General features: G+C 41.2%; 5 protein-coding genes across 8 annotated transcripts; 3 read left to right on the top strand and 2 right to left on the bottom strand.

Moving 5' to 3' along the window:
* The first annotated feature begins 334 nt into the window (after nucleotides 1-334).
* On the top strand, nucleotides 335-8,941 carry gpc2 (glypican 2). Its single transcript, XM_061284133.1, has 11 exons — nucleotides 335-751; nucleotides 2,472-2,630; nucleotides 3,327-3,461; nucleotides 4,518-4,693; nucleotides 4,772-4,852; nucleotides 5,102-5,267; nucleotides 5,539-5,669; nucleotides 7,063-7,209; nucleotides 7,795-7,931; nucleotides 8,107-8,279; nucleotides 8,463-8,941. The coding sequence occupies exons 1-11, from the start codon at nucleotides 556-558 to the stop codon at nucleotides 8,732-8,734; spliced, it is 1,773 nt and encodes a 590-aa protein (XP_061140117.1). The 5' UTR covers nucleotides 335-555; the 3' UTR covers nucleotides 8,735-8,941.
* Nucleotides 8,942-10,304: 1,363 nt separating this feature from the next.
* LOC133159081 (uncharacterized) lies at nucleotides 10,305-12,997 on the top strand. 2 transcript variants are annotated; one of them, XM_061286180.1, is made up of 6 exons: nucleotides 10,305-10,445; nucleotides 10,529-10,852; nucleotides 10,918-11,235; nucleotides 11,315-11,446; nucleotides 12,657-12,700; nucleotides 12,770-12,997. In XM_061286180.1, exons 1-6 carry the CDS (start codon nucleotides 10,328-10,330, stop codon nucleotides 12,914-12,916), a joined length of 1,083 nt encoding a protein of 360 aa, XP_061142164.1. In that variant the 5' UTR covers nucleotides 10,305-10,327; the 3' UTR covers nucleotides 12,917-12,997. The 2 variants fall into 2 exon arrangements, with proteins under 2 accessions (XP_061142164.1, XP_061142163.1); XM_061286179.1 differs by having other exon boundaries at nucleotides 12,657-12,997.
* On the bottom strand, nucleotides 11,056-18,445 carry LOC133159107 (uncharacterized). 3 transcript variants are annotated; one of them, XR_009715639.1, is made up of 6 exons: nucleotides 18,360-18,445; nucleotides 17,937-18,275; nucleotides 17,512-17,853; nucleotides 17,298-17,414; nucleotides 11,306-11,403; nucleotides 11,056-11,197 (listed from the first exon to the last, which is right to left on the bottom strand). XR_009715639.1 is itself a non-coding variant. In XM_061286182.1 (6 exons), the coding sequence occupies exons 1-6, from the start codon at nucleotides 18,403-18,405 to the stop codon at nucleotides 11,395-11,397; spliced, it is 897 nt and encodes a 298-aa protein (XP_061142166.1). In that variant the 5' UTR covers nucleotides 18,406-18,445; the 3' UTR covers nucleotides 11,306-11,394. The 3 variants fall into 3 exon arrangements, 2 of the variants coding, with proteins under 2 accessions (XP_061142166.1, XP_061142165.1); XM_061286182.1 differs by lacking the exon at nucleotides 11,056-11,197 and adding an exon at nucleotides 17,011-17,054; XM_061286181.1 differs by lacking the exons at nucleotides 11,056-11,197; nucleotides 11,306-11,403 and adding exons at nucleotides 12,652-16,938; nucleotides 17,011-17,054.
* Nucleotides 13,662-15,541, top strand: LOC133159138 (uncharacterized). The gene is made up of 4 exons (XM_061286184.1): nucleotides 13,662-13,789; nucleotides 13,871-14,206; nucleotides 14,532-14,867; nucleotides 15,413-15,541. The coding sequence occupies exons 1-4, from the start codon at nucleotides 13,702-13,704 to the stop codon at nucleotides 15,493-15,495; spliced, it is 843 nt and encodes a 280-aa protein (XP_061142168.1). The 5' UTR covers nucleotides 13,662-13,701; the 3' UTR covers nucleotides 15,496-15,541.
* A 1,778-nt stretch (nucleotides 18,446-20,223) lies between the features above and the next one.
* On the bottom strand, nucleotides 20,224-23,636 carry LOC133158013 (uncharacterized). The gene is made up of 6 exons (XM_061284794.1): nucleotides 22,382-23,636; nucleotides 21,964-22,314; nucleotides 21,539-21,862; nucleotides 21,307-21,432; nucleotides 20,898-20,941; nucleotides 20,224-20,822 (listed from the first exon to the last, which is right to left on the bottom strand). The coding sequence occupies exons 1-6, from the start codon at nucleotides 22,425-22,427 to the stop codon at nucleotides 20,691-20,693; spliced, it is 1,023 nt and encodes a 340-aa protein (XP_061140778.1). The 5' UTR covers nucleotides 22,428-23,636; the 3' UTR covers nucleotides 20,224-20,690.
* Nucleotides 23,637-23,700: the final 64 nt, after the last annotated feature.

Here is a 23,700-nt window from a genome sequence, read left to right as displayed (position 1 = left end):
GTAGTTGTGTTTAACATAAGGACCCTGAATTCTCAAATCTTCGCCCCACCTTGGAAGAGGAGGCTCCCCGCCCATCTACTCCCTCCGTGGCGGTCCCACGGTGGGGGCTCCCCGGCAAGGTCCATTGTTCTTCATCTGCTTCCAATTTAACCAAGGGTCAAGTTGTCAAGCGTGAAAAGCATAATTTCCGGTCTTTGCTGTCAAAATAATTTCATTGCCACGCGGGTTACCGACAACCACGACGCAAATCCACCTTTACTTTTCTTTTATTTTTACAATCAAATATTGGTTTTCCGGTTTAAATGACTTTTTGCTTTACAATGATGATGCTGAGGGTTGCATCTACCTCTTTTCTCCTCATTGATGTCCACCAAGTTTACTGGTCACAGTTGATGGAGACAAATTGTATAGAATTACAACCTAGGCTTATCCATTGCATGACCTTGGGAAAACTAACTTTTTTAGACGACTTACCGTCTTAGAACACTTTTACAGTATCTAGTTTAATTCCGATCATTCGTTATAACTCTAGTTTTCAAATCAATCTCCCTACGGATGCCTTTTGTGGCGAGGATGGGGACCTGGCTTGCTATACGAAAGTACCCGCTCCTGGGTTTGCTTTGCGCGGTAGCCGTCCTGTCGGGGTCCCGGAGCTCCTTGGTTGCTGCGGGGAGAAGCTGCGCCGACACCCGGCAGGTGTACGCGGAGAAAGGATACAGCACCGGTACCGCACCGGTGACTCAAATCTCTGGTAAGACTCTTCGTGCCAAATGCTTATTTGTAAGAATTAAACACAACCATGTACATTTTCGTCCAACAACCAAAATCCGAGATAATTATTGCAACCTAAACCCATCTGTAAAACAAAGTCTATTCTCCAATGAGCACAACCTTGCAAAATTATCCTCTTTTCCTCCCTGGTTAAAAACAATGTGGGCTGGTTTTGCACCTAATTAACCCCCCCTGTACTGTTTAAATAGGTTGATTAGGCGGGATGAGCAAATTACCAAAACCAGAACAACAAAGAACCTCGCCCCTAATTAGTCTTCTCCTGTAGTGGTAAATCCTTGCATATACCCCATGGGCACTGGCAACAATCATATCTTCTCACTCGGACCATGTGTCAAGTTTCTGAGAGAAAATTGGGAAACGAGTTGGAATTTTCGGGCGGCACAAATAAGACAAAGTGCACTTGTCTGGCGGTGTGACTGCCCACTTATGGGAGATTGAACCTTGCGTGTGAATTTAACAAAAATGGATGTAATTGTGGGTCGTCAGCACGTACCACTTCCTTAGGGCCTGTGAGAGCAAATAAAAAATGAGTAACTGTTATGAAAAGCTGAAATAAACAACCATATAATAATTAATGGATCCCATTAGACTTTACAATAACCCAAAAGGTTCCCACCCCTGTTTTACACATTTGGGCTTTGTTGAACAGACTGATGCCGGTATTGATTGATTTGAGATATATTTGTGTGTGAGCCGTTGGGGTGAGTGCGTGTGTTCTTTGCCTGAGCCTCGGCTGGCGGTCCCGTGGGCCATGGGGGAGCAGATGGCCTGGAGAGTGAGCGACGGCGAGAGGCTGCCTAGAAATGGAAATGCAGGGATGAGAGCGGACTACAAGTGAGAGTGGAACAAAAGAGACAGAGTGGTACACCAGTGAGGAGGTGGAAGCCATTTGTGTACTATTTGTGTCAGGTGTAGCATTGATCGAAACAAAAGAACTGAAGCTCTTTTCCTCCCTCCCTTGTCATTTGCATATCATTACCTCGGACATATCAAAGACCCAAAGTGAGCTGACAAGAGAGACAGATTGGCGCTGAATAATTCATGGGGTCAAAGTACAATTTCATATCACAATCTTTCGTTATCTATAATAACACTCGGCTGTGGTAACAAGAGACTGACGAGTGCATTGGAGCGTTTGACTGCAAGCAGACCTTGTTTGAACAGGAATGAATAAAGATGCTAACCCATCATTTCCAATATTGGAGCGTTTTGGCATTTAGTCATCTAAGTAACTCTACATATTTTCCCTTCTATTGGTAGGTGACCTTGAGGTTGCTGGGCCTCTGAGGATGTACTACTTGATTCTTGGTGGCATGGGCAAATATTGTAGGGTTCCACACCTCTGATCCAACCATTAGAGAACCGAGACATATATTTAACATTAGAAAAAATTCTCTCCACACACCACAAAATAAATAAGTCAGAAAAAGCTGATATGTAGGTTTTTCATAACTTTCGGCCACCATTGGAAGTTTTACCTGTCACTATACGCAACTGGAATAAATGGAGGAACAAAGATAGATTAAATAAATGAAATGTGATGAAAGGAAATGGAATGATTTGGGACCAATTAAGTAAAATTGGACAATGTCCAGTGGCACACCCACAAATGTGCCATAGCGCCCCGGTTGGGAATCACTAAGCCTAAAACGATGGACTGTTTCTACTTATGTGCACAGGTGAGCACTTGAGACTCTGTCCTCAGGACTACACCTGCTGCTCAAGTCAGATGGAGGAAACGCTGGCCCTTCAGAGCGAGCGGGACTTCCTGAAATCCGTGGAGAACCATAGCCAGTTTCTGTTGACCACCTTCACCCAGAGACAGCGACGGTTTGACGGTGAAAGAAATGACTCTTGTGTTTGTTGCCATGACTGCCATCTTGGTTATGTTTTCTGTGGTATGAAAAGTAAAGTTTGAGCAGGTTTATCAACGTTTCGGCTGTTGTGTCAAATCCAGGTCCAGAATCTGATCAACTGGTAGCAAAATTAGTTACCTCCCTAGAGTTTGTTTAGAAGCCGAACTGTGGTAGGGTTTTCGCTTTCCTGGATTTGACACCTCTGCCTTTTTTGGCCGTTCTATAAACAGTTGTGTGAGGAAAACTCATTCTAAACAAAACCCACACCCCTGGTTAATTGATTAGATCTTTTTATTCAACAATTGGGTCCCTTGTCCAAAACATCCTGTTAGAATGAAGGCTTAAGCTTTTTTGGGGGGTAAAGGGGCCTCGAGGGCTTTAGCGGCTCTGTACTCAGCTGTAGTAATAATTTCCGCCTGTCCGAGTCTAGCCAGACGCAGCACCGAGCTCACCGCCTACCTGCTATCACCTCTTTTCTCCCCTCCTCGTTCTTTGATATTACGTAAGTGATGAATCAGGAGTGGGAGACTGCACATATGAGCCTTAAAGGCTATTTTTATAGACGCCATGCTCTCTTCTTCGTATTTGCTAATATGGCTCAGTGTGATGTAAGCGTGAGTTGGCGAGGTCTTGGCCACAGGTTTCAGGGGTATCACACTTGCGTCTTTCTCCTCGCAGAGTTCTTCAGGGAGCTGATCGAGCTGTCGGAGAAATCCATGAACCAGATGTTCACCAAGACCTACGGACGGCTCTTCACGCAGAACTCGCACGTCTTCCAGGAGTTGTTCGTGGAGCTGCGCAGATATTATTCAGGTCAGCTCACGCACACTTGGTCTGTATCAACGCGAATTGGGACACACTCCTGTATATGTATATTTAGATGCAAGGTGGTACCAGATGGCCAAATCGCACTATCACTATGTACGCGAATATTATCCTGGAATTGCTGGTGTACAGCATCATGATTATCTTTCTGCCAGTCTGTTAATCCATCTGTCTTCTTTCCATCCATTTAACCGCCTTTATGTGTGTCAGCCAACCTACCTATGTATTTTATACCTACATTTTAATACAGTGGTACTTTGACTCAACAAGCAGCCTTTGATCATCTAGTTTCTTCAAGGGAGCCAAAATCAAAGTTACCAGCTAGCTTCGTACACGGGACTACTTGATTGAAATGGAAATTTGTAGCAATTAAGCTACTGTAATGCCATCACATGTGGGTAAGGAAAGCCAGTTGTCAATGCCATTTCAATAGGTCAAACATGCAACATATAATAACACCACAAGGAGCCGCTGGAGGGCCACAACTCAGTTGCGAGGAGTTGAATTGACTAGTTGACTATTTGACGAGTCAGCTAAATTCGCATCAACGTTAAGGCTGTGCTTGATTATAATATATTATTGGTAAGGAGAAGGACCTTGCGTGGGATCGGGCTGGAAGGTCAAACTCCCACTTCTTATATCTGTGACCGCTCTGGGCAACTTTGCATCATCCAATCATGTAGGTCTGCTTGTAATCCCCTAAAACTTTGGACTCCATCAAATCCTTGAACCATGTCAAGGACTATACGTCTCTCGCACACTGATTATAAATGGAACGAGAGGCTCTTGTATTTGCAGCCAAGCCATCTGTGTCTGCAAAAACAACAAAACAAAGTCTCACGTCGATGTGCCAAAAGATTAATCTCTACTCACTTGCTTTAGACATCTCATCTTTCAATCTGCCAATCGACTTACTGGTCTAAATGATCGAGGAATGATTTAAACTTTAGTCAAGGTACTATGGGCCATACTGTATTGTACATAGACCTCAAACACAGTTTACATGAGACTTCTTTAGTTCCTCCATTTTCTCTTTGCTCACAGGAGCCAGCGTGAGTCTGACAGAGGTTTTATCAGACTTCTGGTCCAAATTGGTTGAGCGGGTCTTCACTCTGGTCAACCCTCAGTATCAGTTCAGCGATGACTACCTGGAATGTGTCAGTAAGCATGCCGAACAGCTTCAGCCGTTTGGAGACGTTCCTCGCAAACTGCGCGTACAGGTGGAATGTCCCATTTCAAAAAATAAAATCAAAAGTCAATACTTCTTTTTTTCTTAAACAATTCTCTCCTCAATCCAGGTATCAAGAGCTTTCATTGCCGCGAGGGCGCTATCACAGGGCTTGGCTATTGGTCGGGATATCGTCACTAAAGCCACAAAGGTAAAAATAATGATATAACAAAAATGAATGAGGTATTTATATTCATTCAATAATGGAACCTTGAAGTTTTAACAGTTTGTTTCCTTGGCGACTCCAGTTTGAATTTACCCAAAAAACATTGGCCTTGTGGTTAGCCAGTCTGGTTCATAGCTGAGAGTTTCTGGATCCAAATCTATTCAATGCTAGAATTAGCCTTTTACAGTGTCATAGTGTGTGTAATCACAGTGGCTTTCCTTACATGCCTTCTAGATGACTCCAGATTCACAGTGCGTCCGTGGCCTGATGCGTCAGTGGTACTGTCCACTCTGTCGAGGTATCCCCTCCCTGCGTCCGTGCCGCGCCTTCTGCCTGAACGTGATGAAAGGCTGCCTAGCCAATCAGGCCGACCTGGACACCGAGTGGGACTATTTTATTGGTGGGTGATGATAAGTGAGGGAGAATAGATGAAATTATGCATTTAGTCTCAAATACCCTCTTAGGCGCATTAATTATCCTTTTGTTTTGGGATAATAGTTCATTTTATTTTCAAAGTTGTGATTAGGAAAGTGAATAATCAACAATCGGGTAGAATACATTTACTATGTAATGGTTCCATGCTGCTCATTTTATTATTATTGTTTTTTACTACATTATATCTTTACATTCACTCACCTTCGGGTGTAAACTTAGAACGTACTTGCCATCAGATGCCCTCTACCAAGTGGCGGAGAAACTGGAGGGGCCGTTCAACATGGAGCTAGCTGCGGAATCCATCTCCGTCAAAGTGTCCGAAGCCATCATGTACATGCAAGAAAACAGCGTCAGCATCTCCACTAAGGCAAGGTTGACTCCTTATAAGCCATTACTATATCCTGTATTTATATTCTCCCCGGGGAAAATTGCTGCTCTTAATTTTGATGTTTTAATTCAGATGAATGAATGAATGAACCATTTCAAGCATGGTGCACAGGTCTTGAGCATTTCTGTTTTCTGAGGTAAAGGATTCGAATCTAATGTATGTCAGGTTAATTGAAGAAAAGTGTCCACAGGGATTCATAGATCTTATTGCTATCCGGTTAACTTCACATATTATCAGTATTAACAGTGTTGCTTTGGCGCCACCCTTTGGCATTTTGGTGTCAAGGACATGTTGGAGTGAGTGGAGAGGTTTCATTGAGGCACAAGTAGTGCTTTGTTGCCATCTTATCAACTCTGTAGGCAATTGCAAAACAGTTTTAGCCGCTGGTCGCCTGGTCTACTAGTTTTCAATAGCAAAAATGATTCTCTCCTGAGTCAACAACACAGCACTCCCACGCAGAGCAGTGGTGTGGCACCACGTGACTAACGCGTGGAGAGCCTTCTGGGAGCATATCCACCTGAGGCACCCACGTCTCCATTCAATATGTGGCAGCGCTTCAAGGAACTGCGAGTTCTTTGCTGCACAGCTTGGCTTTTTTTTTTTTTCCCCCTTGTGGCGGCGAGAAAGAGTGAGAGCGGTGTAATGTCGGCCAAGGATTTATTATATTGCAGGTTCAAACCTTGACTCCCCCGGTCTTGAGATTGTATTGGAGGCTCTGCGCAAGATGCCACATGAATAAAGTGCATCAAGTCAAAGAACAAGAACATGATTTTGCAAGACTAGGAGTCGTTGAACAAGAAAACCTTTGAACATTTCAAGGCATTGCGTTGACATGACGATAATAATCTAATGTCACAAAAATGGCAAGGGGCCTAATAGGAAAGTAGTAATTGGTGTCAAGGACGTTTGTTGATGTGATACATTTCAAGTGAGATAGTTGTAAGGCATTTATTTTGCGATTAGTTTAAGCTATTCTTACGCGAATTTACAAACATTTAGCAGATGTGCAACAAAGCACTACTTTTGTCAAAATGAAGCTCCATAAATCAGTGCAACATACTGTAGTTTCTTGGACCTAATTGCCACAAGATGACACTAAAATAATAATTTTATTGCTTTGGTTCAAGCAAAACACAAACAAACCAAAAAAAAAAAAAAAGTGAATAGCGTTAGATACGTTCAGGAAGTGAACGGACAAATTTAAAAATGATGCGGGAGTTCGATATAATTTATTTGCCTTTTGAGCCTTTTGTCATTTGAAATATATACATTTTTTATGGTCTGACTTCATGCATTGACGTTTAGCATGGAATACCAAGACAAATTCCCAACGTTATTCTGTCACTGGTGTAATTCAATGTTCTTTGTGTAGGTGTTCCAAGGTTGTGGAAACCCCAGACCTGCTCCAGCACGCTCCAAGCGCTCACCCAAAGAGTCGGGGGGCTACAGGAGGCCTTTCCGCACCTACAGCCCTGAGGAAAAACCTACCACAGCTGCAGGGACCAACCTGGACCGACTGGTAAGAACAATGAAGCCTTAGCTACTAGTACCTCCGTTTTGAGAATCATGCCTTGAATAGTAATTAAAGGCAGTGCGTCAAGCAGATTTAACATTTAAAAGTCAGATTGATTTAACATTCAACACCTTCTTTTAAACTAGGGTTAGGATTACAAATTCAGGTTTAAAACTAGGGTCAGGGGTTTAAACTAGGGTTAGGGTTTCAAACTAGGGTTTCAAATTAGGCTTAGGGTTTCAAACTGGGGTTTAAAATTAGGGTTAGGGTTTCAAACAAGGGTATCCTACTAGGGTTAGGGTTTTAAGATAGGGTTTAATTACATTTCTATTGACTTCGTTGAAGTGGGTTGTGGCTTAATGACTGAGAAAATGTAGGTCCCACACATAGTAAATATCTGCCACCATACGTATGTTGGTATTATTGCATCCTGTGTTTTTACTTTGAATGCACAAAACGGTGATTCAGGTGTGGAAGTGACGCCATGTACCTCTGCCTGCATATGCACCCCCCTGGCCCCCACATAGCCAGCTAGACACAAGAACACTTTCAAGATAGACAAGTGATGACTCACCAGCTGCCTCCATACAGGTTCCGGAGCTAAAAGAGCGCCTGCGACCCATGGGGAGCTTCTGGGTGTCCCTCCCACACACCATCTGCAACGATGAAAAGATGGCCGCCGACGTCACTAATGAGGACCGCTGCTGGAACGGACAGACCAGGGGGAGGTTAGCCACATGTTTCTGGGAGATTTTACCACCATTCAATGAAACCAATTTTGGGCCATAATTTAGAAAAGGGTTGTTTGGTGTACACAGTTCTCATCATCAAGAGAACACCAAACATAACAGTGAATGATGGAGGTTGTAGCATGATGCTTTCTGTGTGCATCAACACATTCAGATATCTGCCGGAGGTGATGGGCGACGGGCTTGCAAATCAGATCAACAACCCCGAAGTGGAGGTGGACATTGGGCGGCCTGACATCAAGACTAGACAGCTGATCATGGAGCTGAGGGTGGCTACCAACAAACTGAGACATGCACAAAGTGGACAGGACACAGACTTTGTGGACAGTCAGTAATACTTGATTATTTTTTTTTGATTGTCATATCTAAAAATAAATATATATTTTGCGATTGTAAGCAGTACCTGCTTTTTTTCTGGATAAATAAACACATCCTCTGAGGAAATACAGTTTTGTTCATTAACATTTAGCTGACAGTGTAAATATGATCATTGGTGTGTGTTGCTTGCAGGTGAGGAGGGCAGCGGTTCGGGAGGAGGCGATGTCAGCGAGCGCTACAACGATGACTGGCCTGGGTACGGACCACACTCGCCTCCTTACAGCAAGCCCCCGCGTAACCCCGCCTCCATCCCCGCCAAGCCTCCTCGGGTCCGCGAGAGAAACGGGCCCAAGGGCAACCGGAACCACGGCAGAGCCCTCTCTGCAGCAAGTCAGCTCACTTCCTGCCCAATTCCTTTGTTGTTGCTACCTTGTGTGCTCATAATGGCTCCATGGTGGAGATAGCTGCTCTTTGCCATTATGTGTGTCGTGATGGCCGTCCGTCCAATTTTTTCATTTGGTGACATCAGCACAACAATTACTTGCACAAACTGGCTCATCATGATTCTTTTGAAAAGAAACTGCACACGTCTCTCTGTTTTTACATGACTGTAAATCAATATGTGCCAATTGGTAAAATGGTCACAATAGTATTATTTGTGTACTACATTTTGACATAAAATGCTTGAGTTTATTTTTTGTTAAAAATTTGAATATTGTCAGAAAGGCTTATTTATTTGAGTTGTTCAAAAACTCAAAAACTGAAAACCTGTTTATTATAAAACAAAACATGGCTTTTCTCACAATGTACAGAAATGCCTCTTGTTGCTTAAAATGACAATAAGTTAATGAAAAATATTGATGCTTTTTAAGTTATTTGTTTATTTCTATTAAAGGCAAGGGTCAAGTTGTTTTAGCCACCCATTATCTGTATCTCTTTTCCACACGGGGGTCGCCGGCGTGTCGGAGCCCATCCCAGCCGTCATCGGGCAGTAGGCGGGGAACACCCTGAACTGGTTGCCAGCCAATCGCAGGGCACGCAGAGACAAACAACAATCCGCACCCACACTCGCACCCACGAGAAAGGTTACAGCGATACAATGGCAGAGCTCAAGCTACCTAGCTAATCACAAGTGCCAAACAGGCCTATTCTAATTGTGTTTACATTTGCAACAGCCTCATCATTGTGATACTGACTCCATAGAGCATGACTCATTTCAACCACTAAACGCCGCCAAAGTTCAATGAAAGATTTACAGGAAATGGTATGGTATGGCATCAACAAATGCGGCCAGACCCCGCTGTGACATTTTTGCACCTATGGCCAGTCAGACACTACTTCACACTTCTCACCCCCCTCGCATCATGGCTCTTACTTTTTGTGAAGTTGACACTTGTTTTCCGAGAACTATAGACTTCCAACTCTAATCTTCACAGACAAAGACTTAAGACTCTTAAACCATAAAAGCATTCATCAAGAGGAACAAATTAAATCAAATTGTTAATAAACTCGGACACATGATTGAAAATGGCCTCCAATAGGCCATCTTCGCGGCAGCCAACTTGACAACATTCGTCAGCAGACAACTTATGGATTTCCTTATAAAAAACATATTGTGTTCACGTCGATGTCCTGCATGGATTCCAGCGCGTCTGTAAATGTTTCAGCCATGTCGACCTTACGCCGTTCCCATCGGCTGTGTTCACTCCCACAATGGCGCAAACACCGATTTCCACTTACGTGTGTCAACCACAAGAAATAAAATCCCACCCATGAGTAAGGGGGTTAGATCCTTCCGATACTTTTGGAGGGGAATGCGAGCAGAATGAACATGTAATAAAAAAAAAAATGATCCAATTTAACACAAACGGTTCATGATTTGTTGTCAAAGTGATGAGAATATTATTTGTAATTCTATAAAGTTCACAAAGACAATTCAATTTAAGAACATAAAGCATACTGGAAATTTTTAGAGGACATATTTCCACTGGGTTGAGCTGACACATAAAACCACTAATGAAGATGTCTGTGAAACAGTCTCCTCCTCTTTGGTGTGAATGGATCTCAGTAAAAAAAAGAAACGTTCGATGCCGTCTAGATGGAGTCCTGTTCACTTGCTGAGTGTCAAAATGTGGACGGCGCTTCATCTTCTGATTCTACTGATCCCATACGGAGGCAAGTCCAAGCTCAAGGACAATGGAGTTGCGTGTACAGTTTACATCACTCTTTTTAACATCTCTACTTTTTTTTCTACTTAGGATGTGTTGGTGGTCCGGACTTTACGACAAAGACGTTTGCAGTTGGACAGAATGTCTCGCTGAATTGTATCTATAAAGTGCAAACGTTTAATCTTGTTTGGATCAGACTTGTTTCTGGCACTTTTCCTGAAGTTTTATTTGGATCGTTATCTACATCTAAAGATGAGCCATCAAAACGTGGACGTCTCACCGCCAAAAAAGAGTCTGGAAAGTTTGTTCTGCAAATTAGCAAAGTGCAGAAAAGTGATATTGCAATATACTACTGCTTGACAGCGGATTATTACACATTGAAGTTTTTGAGTGGAACATTTCTTCAGGTCAGAGGTAAAGTAAGTACATTGTAAGATGGTTTTAGAAAAAAAATGCCATTCTTACATTTCTTTTCATAGATAATGAGACTGACATTCAAAACTTGGGGTCTGATGAGAGCCGACCAGGACCGTCCAAGAGCTCACAGTGCTCCGTCCTCCATCCCGTCCGTGGCAATGAAAGTTGTACAGATGGACACAAAGTTTATTGGTTCAGTTCTGGAACTAACGGCGTACTTGCCAGCTTCATTTATGCTCATGAGCAGTGTGAAAAGGTCGACACGATGCAGAAATGCGTTTACGCCGTTTCGAAAAACGTCAGCTCTTCTGATGCCCGAACGGACTTTTGTGCTGTGGCCACCTGTGGAGAGATTTTTATAGGAAAGGCAACAAATAAAGGTAAATATTTCATTTTCAGTGGTATCAATTGTGTGCTTTTATGTGTAAATGATGATTTTTTTTCCCTTACATCGTCCAGCTCAAAATGCCAGCGGGCGTGATACATGTCAGTATGTTGTCTACGTCTTGGGTGCTGCTTTGGTCTTAAGCGTCATCTTTTTAGCCATCCTCATCGAAAAGAGAATGACACAAAAATGCTTTGGTTGCAGAGGTAAGAGATTCTCAGCATTATTAATTTTGAGGGCTTAAAGTTTTTACTTTTTTTTTTTTTTTTTTTTAAACGTTTATTTCGAACATTAAAGAAATACAAGAAAAATAAAAATACAGAAAAATGATAACTCCATAATACAATAGAATATAAAAGAAAAAAAGATATTGCATTATAATTTTCCTTTATCGTAAAATCATATTTGTTCAAAAAGGGAGTAGAAGGAAGCCTAAGCTTATCTGACTCTACCCCATGTAACTACATGTTTCTATTTAATTCTGTCAAGAATTTGTCCATAGTCAATATATTAAAGAAAAAATAAACATATATATATTTTATACATACACATATATACATATATATATATATACATATATATATATATATATAACTTAAACAACTTCACAGCATGTTACGGTATCCCGTCAATATTTTGTCCTTATACATTTTTTTAAACTCAGGTAAGGTACTACAGTTCTTTAATTCGTCACTGCTGGTGTTCCATAGTTCCACACCTCTAACTGTTATACAATGTAACTTTAAGTTTGTTCTCACCAAATCTCTTTTAAACATACGTGTTCCTCTTAAATAATGGGTACTTTCCCTCCACTCAAACAACCTCTGGATACTGTTTGGTAATTGATTACATTACTTCTTAGCAAAGAGAAATCCTTACTCAAATTTTTAATAGCAAATAAACCAGGTGTATCCTTAAATGCTACAGGATTTAAAAAGTTGACAATTTTTCACAATGTTACTATAACAAATTCAATCAAAGAAAAATGAGGTAATGTTATGAGAATATAGCAGACATAATAAAAAACCCAAAAGGGTACCAACGTATCAAGTAAGTCATACTTTAACAAGTGAACTTTAAAAATTTAAGTTTGGCGCAGTCTTAATACATATTTTCTTCTAGATATTTTATTTTTCCAAGAAAAAGTTTATTAACAAACATATGCCTTTTGTTCTAAAAAAAACAGGCCTTTAATCCTGTAATAATAATTTCTCTTGTTCAAGTAAAAACTTTATTTTTGAGTTTTGAATTGTCCCAAAGGCACAAGGCACAGCAGACCAATTGCTTTGTGGGTGTGTCTGTGACCATACGCGAGAAGAAAATATTACAGCAGAATTTATTGCATTTTTTTCTGGGGATCTCCAAGCTACGGCTCGCTAATGATTGCTTTGATGCATTTTTCCCCCGATCGTTTAGCTTGTTCGCAAACCCATGAAGAAACGTCCAGTCATGTGAAGCAAGTAAGTAGAAAAAAAGAATTCAGCAGGTTCTCATCTTCTTTTCATGGCACATGCGTCTTGTTTTCTCAGAGAGACGAGGACTCCTTGGTTTATTCCGTGCCGAAAATCATCACCAGGAAAAGCGGTAAAGCGAGCCAGAGGAATGCGAGAACCCCAGAGGAATTTTGTGTATATTCCGGTGTCCATTTGTACCCAAATGATCACGCTGTTGAATAAATTTGCAAAATTACTCAAGAAAGAAGAACTACCACGATTGTTTTAAAATATTCAAATGAATAAAGATGTGTATTTACAGGCTTTAGTGTCCCATCACTGAGAACTATTCATTGTTTATTTTTTCCAACATGTACGGGGTGATGTTTTTGTGGCGCTCGCCACTACAACCAATAAATATGCCCTGAAATGCATATGTAGTGTTGTTATCATTTCTCAATGCTTCTTTCACTCGGGTGAAGGCAAAGTGAAGCCGTAGTTTTGTGCCTTGCTTCGGCTTGAAGATTTGTCAACCACAAGAAGGCTTTGACTTTCCATGCGGCAACTGTGGCAGGAGGCCTCAACTGTTTGAAAGTGAGTAAACAAGTAGGTGTGTGTGTGTGTTGTGTGATTTTTGGTTAGGGGGCCTGAAAGGTGTGTGTCTGGGATAGATGGAAATTCTCTCTTCATTGTCATAGAGGTCAATTTAAAGCCTGTTAAAGATATTTTCTTTTAAAAGGAATGAAAACCAAGACAATCAACAATCACCGTGTTGGTGAAAAAGAAAAAAAATGTCCGTAACTTAACAATAAACCGTGAAGTGAATTTAGCCAGCCCATTCAAGGTGTTGACGTTGTGAATGAAAATCTCTGGAATCATCAAATTCTTTTGTTGAGTTCTTTTTTTTCAGGGCCACCGATGGTGTTATGTGACACTCCGTGAAAATGGGTCACTAGTAGAAAAAATGCAGCGGAAGCAAATTTTCTACATTTCAGTCTCACGATGGTTTGCAACCTGCAGACGTCTTCATGACTGAGTGGATCGACAACACTCGGGTCAGCCTCGCTGTCACAATGACTGCCGGACTAACTGCACTCGTGCTTCTCAGCGCGCCATGTGAGTGCAGCATCGGTAACCTTACTTATGTAATCTCAAGATCAGATTTGAAGAATAATTGTTTCCAATTTACTTTCCCAGGTCTGATTCAAGCGCTGGAGCCAGTGTCTTTGGTCAGCGTGGAAGTCGGTCTTAACGTGACTTTTGCATGCTCACGCACCGAGAATACGGGAGACATATTTTACTGGTACAAGATAAAAGTCGGTTACGTGATCGAAACCATCGTGGAGGGCTACTTTGGAGAACTATTGCTTCGAAGTCACTTTCAGAACGGCAGATTCACAAGTTGGCACACGGGCGACGTTTACTTTTTAAACATCACCAATGTCAACAAAGAGGACGAAGCCACGTACACTTGCCAAGCTGGCACCTCGTACAACATGCGCTTCATTGGCAGTACGCATTTGCTTGTGAAAGGTAAAGACTTTGATGTTGCGCATACTTCCCGGTGGTGAAAAACTATATGACCCCCGATGGCGTTACACGTCACTTGACTGAGGCGGAGCATTTTGGAAAACAATCAGTCACTCTTTTCACACTGCACTTGAGCATGTGTCTCATTGAAGGTTTGGGAGTTCATGTGAAGGTCGGGAGCAAAGGTTGATTTATTTTTGGGTCAGGGTTTTTTTAAGGTCAGCCAAAAGCCCAAAATATAAACCGACTGAGTGCAGTGTGAAAAGAACTTCATCTTCCCTATCAAAGAGTGACACTGGGAACAAGTTCTACTTTCCATACGTTGCAGGTCCCATGCACAAGTCCTTCAACGTGAAGCAAATTCCGCAAGCCATGTCCGTCGAGGCGGGCCAGTCGGTGACGCTCCAGTGTTCCATTCTCTCAGAGAGCAAGGAGAACAACAGTCTGTGTCCGGGTGAATGCAGCGTGTACTGGTTCAAATCCGGATCACAAGACTCCTCCTCGCACATCATTTACACCGAGGCAGATGATGAAAAGGCACAAGGAAGGTGTGTCTACCATCTGTTCAAACTCATCCAGAATTCGTCCGATAGTGGGACATACCACTGCGCGGTGGCAACATGTGGGCAGATCCTGTTTGGCCAAGGAACTCATGTGGAGATACGTATGTATTTTAAATTTGAAATTATCATGCAATGACACCGACCCCAATATCTTAAAGAACATCTAGGCAACAAGTGGTTCTCCCAAAAGTAGAGTTTGTTCCAGACCTAAAAATAGTGTGCAGCTGGGATTTGATAATAAAGTAATAATTTTATGTTCTTAATCACCTGCCCACTACCTCAACCTAAATAGGTGTCTTAGTAGAAACTGATATGATGGACAAGTTCCTCTCTTTTGTTTCACAGAATAGGTCGGGCCTTGCGATTTCCTGTTGTGGTGTGACTCTGTAACACCATCTTAGGGTCTAAAATTAGCTTCTTCTCATACATGTTCACTCAAAACAAAATGTCAGCAAGCATCTTAGAAGTGACCTAAAAAGAGCTACTTACTCAAATTTTAGGTTATTCAGCTTTCGGGTGAAATTTTCAAAATATATATAATAAATTATTAATTTATTTGTTTTAGTTTACATGAAATTAAAATATTGGCTCAATCAGAGGCAATTGTGGCACATCTCATGTGGTTTTGTGTGATTGTCTATTTCAGAACAAGATCTGAAACCAGTCGGCATCATGCTCGGGACTCTGCTTGCCTCTTCCGTGATTGTGGTCGCTGTTGTCACGATCTAGTTTCCATGCATTTATTGTGAATTAAATCTTGACCTTTGGAACTAAATATCCACTGTCTTCTTTCAGCTCACATTTTTTTTTCTGTGAATTTTCATGAATTTGACAAATCTCTGCTTAAATCTCGGCAGAAGAACGCAGATACAGTTTGACCTCACATTCAATATATTTTTATTGTTTGCTTCAAATCGAGCAATGGATCTTTCATGAGGAATGTATTATGAAAAATGAAATAACAGACAACGTTATTTTGCACCCAGCGATGTAATTTGTCCATATATAAAATGTTTGTCATATCTGTTTTGGAAGTGTGTGGTCCTTTGTGACCCCCGCTAAAATGTTGTCTTCAGTTCATATGACAAGCATTTTTGGGGGAGGAAGCTGGGACTGGGACAAAAAAGTAATATCTTAAGATGAAGAGAACCAATACAAACACGTTAACACAGGAAAGCACAAAAAAAATAAACACAGAAACGCACGCACACACGCTTCGAACTTCCTGCCACAGATGCTAAATGGAAAGTTGAAGGCTCGTCGTGGATGACGCTTGTAAATGAATAAAAAAAGAAAGCGTGACCTCATGAGATTTCGACTTCCTGTCCAAATGATCCCTTCAAGCACTACAGCATCCTTGTTAAAATCAGAACACAGCTATTTACCGTTCATTTATTTCAAGATTAAGATTTTTATTGTTTGCAATGACAAGCGACAAAACATGTTGAAAATAAAAAGAAGTTGTCATAATTTTCACATAAAGCTGTTGAAGGCTTCATTAAGACTTTTATCTTCACTGTTGCTTGTGATGAAACCTGGTCATTATCATCAGTCATTAATTGACAAAAATTCAGATTTTTTTTCTTAATATAGTTCCTTGTCCAAAACTATTCATCATGATTGCTGCATTTATGATCTGAGGAATTGTAAACTATATTGTTTACTTATCATTAGATCCAACTGATCTCATTGACTGAATTTTAATAAATATTTCCAACTCTTTGCTTTTAAATGTCTTAAATCATTTTGTTTGTGTTTTTTGTGTCTTGGCTGGTAAATGCCTTCAATTCTTTTTTTTGGGGTGATTATCTTTAAATGTATTTTTAGGGACGCGAAGTGCATTGAGTTACCTTGTGCATGAAATGCGCTACACAATAAGGCTGCCTTGCCTTAAAACATATTTTCTAATTGAGAGCAATCACATGGTTGTTACTTTTGTTCATAAACACACCCAAAATGGTTCTTTCCTGACTGTAAAAAATAAATAAAATAAAATAAAGGGTCTGGTATGCGAACGTTATCGAGCATTTTATCATTTCCGCCTTATTAAGCTTCGCGAAGGCAGACGTCGGTATACGTGCTAAAACCCTCGTTTGTTCTCGTTCGCCTGGTTTTGCCACTTTTCCTGGCAACGATGGTCGGCGCGGAATAAACCAAAGTGTCCTCGCTTCTCTGAGAAACAAGTCAGACGTGTCAGAAGAAGAAGGTGGAAAGGGAGCAAACGTGGAGAAACTTTCGACTGACCTGCTGCGCTCCATTGCATGTTTCTTCTTGAGTTTGCCGACAGGCTGAACATCGAAAAGAGAAAGTCTTTCAAGTAGCTGTTCTTAAATAGGACTCACAAACCAGAGTCTTTTGAGTTCCATGACATAACTTGGAATATACTATGCAGACTCAAATGTGTGTGTACATATACAAGACACGTCTAGATCTAGTTTTGTCTAAATCACAGGGCCCGAGTTTGACACTTCAAGTCAAAATGGTGGCGAAAAACTTTTGCATTTTGCATTTGCATGTGCACATTCTCTTACCTTTGCAGTAAGAACAGCCTTTTGTCATGATCTTGCATATGAGGAAGGCTGATATGATCCAACTTAAGGCCGAAGTAGAACCCAAGACAAAGATGACAATATCACATTTGCTGCCATCTGGATCATGAGGATTAAAAACACCCCAGCAAAAATTAACATTCAAGCAATTTTCACTTTTGAAACTTCACATTTGGCACTAGTGAAGATGACATACCTTTAATGATGACCTTTGTTGCATTTGCCATAAAAATGTGCCCACATGTGGCCACAGCACAAGAGTACGTTCCGGTGTCGACGTTGTTATGGAAAGCGTGAACGCATTTCTGCATGGAGCCCTTTGCAACTTTCTCACATTCGTCATGAGCGTAAATGAAGTGGGGATTTGAATCTTCTGGTCCAGCTCTGAGCCAATAAACCTTGTGTCCATCCTCACACGTTTTACTCCCAGAGCGAGAGACGACCGAGCAGCGCGAGGTCACAGATGGTCCCGGACGGCTCTCGTCAGACAACAAGTCATGAGTGACAGCGAAGACAGAGGTTTTTGCTTCTGGAAAATCTGAAAAACAGAATTCACCTTTAAGTATAGTATCTGGAAATTTCTCAAAGCCCAATGACATACTGTCAATTTGTCAAAATTACCTTTGACCTGCAGAAATATTCCTTTCAAAAATATCACATCAGGCATCCACGGTGTCCAGAGGAAACAGTAGTAGAGCGCTGTGTCACTTTTTTGCACCTGACTAATTTGCAGAACAAACTTCCCTGGTTCTTGCTTGACTGTGATACGACGTCCACTCTTTGATGACTCCTGTCTTGTGAAACCACGGTTGTGACCTAAAAATTCAGGAAAAGTTCCAGAAACAAGTCGAATCCAAAAAAGAACATCTCGCGCAGTGGTGTCATCTCTGAGACATTCCAGAGAGGCATTTTGTCCAACCGCTGTCATCTCTGTCGTGAAGGTGGGACCACTTGTGCATCCTGAACAGAAGTAAACCAAAAACAATGATGTAAACAAGAGCGATGAATATGAGTATCCCCATTTGTCCTTGAGCTCGGACTTGCCTCCGTATGGGATCAGCAGAATCAGCAGATGAAGCGCCGTCTGCATTTTGTCGTCGTTTCAGCAAGTGAGTGGCAGTCCCTGCACACAGCATCAAATGTTTATTGACTTGAATCGATTCACACCAAAGGGGAGGGGAAAATTTCAAAGACATCTCATTGGTCGTTTCAGGCGTCGACCCAACCCGACGGAAATGCGTCCACCAAAACGTTCCTGTAAGTTTGCATTATTTTCTGACAGTCAAGCCTCTGATTGAACGACACCCACATGCTCATTACTTAACCAATAAACACGAAGCGTTTGTGCTGGATAATTCCAAAACAAGATTGATATGTTCTTTACACTTTCTTTGAATGACACACTGAAGTGTGGTCACATGGATCCTGTATTGTACATTAAACCTTAGCTGGGAGTGTATTGACAAAACCCTGAAGGTGAGATGAAAGTCAGAATTCAAATTGTATGAGGATTTTCATACCTTTGAAAATGATTTTAGTGAAGACAGGAGAATCGAAAAGTGGTGCAATTTGGGCAGCAAATAGCACTCCTATTCCTATGCTAGGTGGGTAATCAACGGGTCCTAAAAGGTTGCAAACACTTGGTTGCAGACAGTTTTTCTTGTCACATGTTCAAACTTTCTTTGCGAAATGAAAAAACACATTGGCAAATATCACAACTGATGCAGAACATTTTTTGTTTTTAATTTATTTATTCCTCTCCCGGGTCGCTTATCATTACGAGGGTCGCGGGAGTGCTTGTTGGCAAACTTAATATGTTTATTTTCCTGATGTTGTTGATCAGCATTGGGTGTTAGTTTGAGATCATAAGTGGACTTCATATTTGTCCAAATTGAACCTTTCCATCACTTTGGTGAGGGAAAATTGTGATCAATGAAATGTTTTCCAGCAAATTCCAGCCGAACCCTTTATTTTTTTTTTCACCATCACTTGTCTTAATTTTTTTGCATCTGTGTTTTATTTTGAAAATCCACCAAAGTGACTAAAAGAGCATGAAAGTACCGTTTAGGTTTTGTATTTAACAAATAATATGACAAGTTCATTCAAAAAGTAACAGGCTTATATGAGAAGTGTGGAGATGTGCAGACTATTTGTGTATGACCGTTTCTGATGCAACGTGTATTTCCTGACTTGCTGCATGTACAAAAATGTCACAGTGTGGTCTGACTGCATCGCATAATCAAATACATGTTGCTGTGTTCCCACTTGTGAGGACAAGTTAGCACCTAGCTGGGCTGCCTCCACAAACCAAAAGCGTGAGAGCCTTCCGAGATTCCGCTTGGTTCAGTTATTTTACTCTGAGATGTACGTATGTGTTTAATACACACTACACCAGGGGTATTAACCTTATTTGTGTCTTGGGCTGCATGGTCAGTCATCAATGATGTCAACCCAAATAAATGCATGAATGTCTCATATTATATACAGGGTAGGCGACACAACAAACTGATGAACGACTAGTTTTGAAATAAGAGACTAGTAAGAATGGGTTAAATTTTAAAATAGATGAATGTAACAAAAATGGCTAGAAACATCTCTATTTTTAAAAGTGATGACATTTTGCAAATTTAGTATTGACACAAAGGCGATACAGAATTTGTCTTTGCGGGCCAAATATAATTACACTGTGGGCCAAATTTGGCACACAAGCCAGAGTTTGACACCACTGAACTACTTGTTGAATGACTTTATAAGTAACTACGAAAGACTAATTTCAATTCCACTCTCAAGTCTGGACCATTTTATACGAATGTATTATTCGATGCGTGACTGACACCAGGGACCGGACTGCCAAATGAGCACAGGACTGAACACGCTGGCTTCACTCAAACTCAAATAAGTGGACACCTTTGTTGAAATCAGAATCTGACATTTATTTCATGACTTCCTATTTTTTGTTGGTGCAGGATTAACGTCAACGTAAGCATGTTGAAAATGAACCACAACAGAAGCAATACATTGTTCTCATTTGCACATACAGCCTTAACATTTTTTTTTTTCAATGACGAAAATCCATTGTCGTGAATCATTGGAGTCTTTAAAATGAATGTGGTACTTCAAAAAATAGTTCGAGTCCATTTTTCAGATCTTCTAATCCTGTGCAATCTCACTACCATTGTAATACAGTTTTTTTGTCATTGATGAAGCAATTTATTTTCTTAAAAATCACTGCAATCATTCTATTTTGATTGACGGAGGTTGAACAGTGTTATTTTAGTCCCATTATGCCAAATATGGTTCCTTGCACTGTAAAGTTTTGCAGTACTTTTGAAATGTGAAAGATCTTAATACAAACTTTAAATTAATTTGATCTCGTTAGGTTTTGCGGAGGCAGACGTCCGTATACATGCTAAAATCCTCATTTTGTCTCCCTCTCGTTTGGCTGGCTTTGCCACTTGTCCTGGTGACGATGGTCGGAGCGGAATAAACCAAAGTGTCCTCGGTTCTCTGAGAAAACAAGTCAGACGTGTCACAAGGAGAAGGTGGAAAGGGAGCAAACGTGTGGAGAGGCTTTCGACTGACCTGCTGCACACCACTGCACGATTCTTCACGAGTTTGCCGACAAGCTGAACATTGAAGAGAGAAAGTCTTTCAAGTAGTGGTTCTTAAACAGGACTCGCAAGCCAGAGCTTTTCAGGTTCCATGACAGAACTTGCAATAAACTATGCGGTGTTCTTTTAAAAAGTCCAAACTTACATGTATGTCTATATACATACTATGTCTGTATAGGCATCTCGATTTAGATATATATAGATATATACATATAGTATATGTTTAGGCATGGCTCAATTTTTGTCTAAATCACAGGTGATGAGGGGAACCGCTTTAACATGCAGGACAGTGGCCTTGGAGGGCCCGAGTTTGACACTTTGAGTCAAAATGATGCCAAACAGCTTTTGCATTTGGAGATTTCATGTGCACGTTCTCTTACCTTTGCAGTAAAAACAGCCTTTTGTCTTGATCTTACATATGAGGAAGGCTGATATGATCCAGGTTAAGGCCAAAGCAGAACCCAAGACAAAGATGACAGACCTTGGTGTATCATATTTGCTGCCATCTGGATCATGAGTATTAAAAAAAAAAAAAAGAAAAAAGAAAAAATTACCATTCAAGCAATTTTCACTTTTGAAACTTCACACTTGGCACTAGTGAAGCTGACATACCTGTAATGATGACTTTTGTTGCTTTGGCCATAAAAATGTGCCCACATGTGGCCACAGCACAAGAGTACGTTCCGGCGTCGGCGTTGTTTGGGGAAGCTTGAACGCATTTCTGCATGGAGCCATTTGCAACTTTTTCACATTCGTCATGAGCGTAAATTAAGTTGGGATTTGAATCTTCTGGTCCAGCTCTGAGCCAATAAACGTTGTGTCCATCCTCACACGTTTTATTACCAGAGCGAGAGAAAACCGAGCACCGCGATCGGCTCTCGTTGAACTGCAAGTCATGAGTGACAGCAGTGACGGCTGTCTCTGCTTCTGGGTGGTCTGAAATGCAAATTGACCCTATAGTCTGTCATGCTAATTATTTCAATGACCAATTAATGTCTAAATATTCTCAATGCCAAATCACACATTTCCATATTTACCTTTGACCAGTAGAAATGTTCCATTCAAAAATGTCATTTTATGATACCATGCTGTCCATTTGAAACAGTAGTAGAGCGCCGTGTCGCTTTTTTGCACCCGACTAATTTGCAGAACAAACTTCCCTGGCTCTTGCTTGACTGTTATATGACGTCCACTCTTTGATGTCCCAGTTTTGGGTTCTGCCATATCAAAGGATGGCATCTGACCTAAGATTTCTGGAAAGCTTCCAGAAGCAAATCGAATCCAAGCAAGATAATCCTCAATTTCAGAGGGGTTGCGGACACATTCAAGAGAGACACTTTGTCCAACATTTTTGGTCTCTGTTGTGAAGGTGGGCTGAGCCGTGTATCCTGCACAGAACAAAACACAGAGTATGAGTGATGAACATGACTCCGTTGCATTTGAGCTTGCACTTGCCTCCAAACGGGATCAGCAGGAGCAGCAGATGAAGTGTCATCCGCATCTTGTTGTTCCACAAGTGCAGCAGTTTCTCCACAGAGCTTCAAAAGTTTAATGACTTGAAACGTAGAACACAAAAGAGGAGGGGACAATTTCTCAGACATGGCATTGGCCGTTTCAAGTGTCAACCCAAGCCGGCTCTTCTCAGTGAACGCTCTTCTGTACAAGACTTGCTATCTAGTTTCTGCGTCACGTTTGAGACTGACACTTTGAATAGCGCACATTGCTAACGATTTCAATATATCAACGAATCAACTTGGAGCAAAACCCCCAAAAAACTTAAATCAGCCTGGCATTGTGAAGGTCTGCTTCAGAAACAGAATTTGTGCAAAGGAAAATAATTAATCACACACAAATCAGCGTATTCATATCAAGTTTAAAAAGCTTTACTAAAAACAATGAGTACGTGAGGGACTATGACAAAGGGACAATACAAAAGTGTGTCATCTGAAGCAAACTAAATTTTGTGTTTGCTATCACGTTCACTTTAACCACAAACATTATTTATTACAATCATGTGTCCTGAACTCGTTTGTACTTTGGGTTGAAGAGGATGGCAGCCATTTTGGAGACTAACCTACACATGCGTGCTCAATAGGGTTTAAGTCAGCTGCCGGTCTTGGCCAATCTAAAATCTTCAACATCATCCTCCTTTGTGATTTTGTTTTAGGTCATTATCTTGTTGCACAATGAAGGTTCTCAGTTTGGATGCTTCTTTTGTTTCTCAGTGGCAGATGGATGACATTAGCATTTCCTGACTGACTGTCGGTGCAGAAATGTCAATGTGGTCAGACGACATCATCAAAGAGAACATGTTGTCGTTTGGTTCCCACTTGTAGAGGTAATTCAGCGCTTTAACGACGAAGTGTTTTTACGATGTAAAATGAGACCAAAAGGTGAACTCCGATATATTTGCCGGTTTAGTGGTTCCTCTCATTTCCTGTCAACGGTTCCCTTGAACACAGCTCTGCGTTGTTGGTCAAAGGCCTGCAGGCCAAAGACACATAATGCAAAAGCCAGATGTTCATGTCGTGCACGTTAAACTCACAGTAATTGTACATCCTTCCTTCTGAACATCGAAGACAGGTACGGGTGGGAAGGTAAAGGAAGCTTTCATTTTTCCATGATCCACAACTGCTTACAGCAGCAGTGTATCTCGGTCCTAACACAAAATGCAATCCAGGTTCCACATAAATTTTTCGCTCGCTTTCTTGACTCGCTGTGAATGGAAAGACAAATGGCTGGAATCAGCCTGAACACATCTGATATTTTTTGTG

The sequence above is a fragment of the Syngnathus typhle genome, linkage group LG1 (genome assembly GCF_033458585.1).
Source record: "Syngnathus typhle isolate RoL2023-S1 ecotype Sweden linkage group LG1, RoL_Styp_1.0, whole genome shotgun sequence".
Taxonomy (NCBI): Eukaryota; Metazoa; Chordata; class Actinopteri; order Syngnathiformes; family Syngnathidae; genus Syngnathus; species Syngnathus typhle.
The sequence above is the reverse complement of the archived record's forward strand: the minus strand, read 5'-3'. Positions and strand labels throughout refer to the sequence as shown.

Coding starts and splice junctions, on each gene's coding strand:
- LOC133159081 (XM_061286179.1), top strand. CDS start 10,328: ATGGATCTCAGTAAAAAAAAGAAACGTTCGATGCCGTCTAGATGGAGT. Junction 10,446..10,528: donor TCTACTGATCCCATACGGAG/GCAAGTCCAAGC, acceptor TTTTCTACTTAG/GATGTGTTGGTGGTCCGGAC. Junction 11,447..12,656: donor AAAATGCTTTGGTTGCAGAG/GTAAGAGATTCT, acceptor CCGATCGTTTAG/CTTGTTCGCAAACCCATGAA.
- LOC133159138 (XM_061286184.1), top strand. CDS start 13,702: ATGACTGAGTGGATCGACAACACTCGGGTCAGCCTCGCTGTCACAATG. Junction 13,790..13,870: donor CGTGCTTCTCAGCGCGCCAT/GTGAGTGCAGCA, acceptor TTACTTTCCCAG/GTCTGATTCAAGCGCTGGAG. Junction 14,868..15,412: donor AGGAACTCATGTGGAGATAC/GTATGTATTTTA, acceptor TGTCTATTTCAG/AACAAGATCTGAAACCAGTC.
- LOC133159107 (XM_061286181.1), bottom strand. CDS start 18,405: ATGCAGACGGCGCTTCATCTGCTGATTCTGCTGATCCCATACGGAG. Junction 17,854..17,936: donor AATATTTCTGCAGGTCAAAG/GTAATTTTGACA, acceptor TCTGTTTTTCAG/ATTTTCCAGAAGCAAAAACC. Junction 17,055..17,297: donor AGGCTGTTCTTACTGCAAAG/GTAAGAGAATGT, acceptor TTCGATGTTCAG/CCTGTCGGCAAACTCAAGAA.
- LOC133158013 (XM_061284794.1), bottom strand. CDS start 22,427: ATGCGGATGACACTTCATCTGCTGCTCCTGCTGATCCCGTTTGGAG. Junction 22,315..22,381: donor CCTGCTGATCCCGTTTGGAG/GCAAGTGCAAGC, acceptor TGTTCTGTGCAG/GATACACGGCTCAGCCCACC. Junction 20,942..21,306: donor AGGCTGTTTTTACTGCAAAG/GTAAGAGAACGT, acceptor TTCAATGTTCAG/CTTGTCGGCAAACTCGTGAA.
- gpc2 (XM_061284133.1), top strand. CDS start 556: ATGCCTTTTGTGGCGAGGATGGGGACCTGGCTTGCTATACGAAAGTAC. Junction 4,694..4,771: donor CTCGCAAACTGCGCGTACAG/GTGGAATGTCCC, acceptor TCCTCAATCCAG/GTATCAAGAGCTTTCATTGC. Junction 5,670..7,062: donor GCGTCAGCATCTCCACTAAG/GCAAGGTTGACT, acceptor TTCTTTGTGTAG/GTGTTCCAAGGTTGTGGAAA.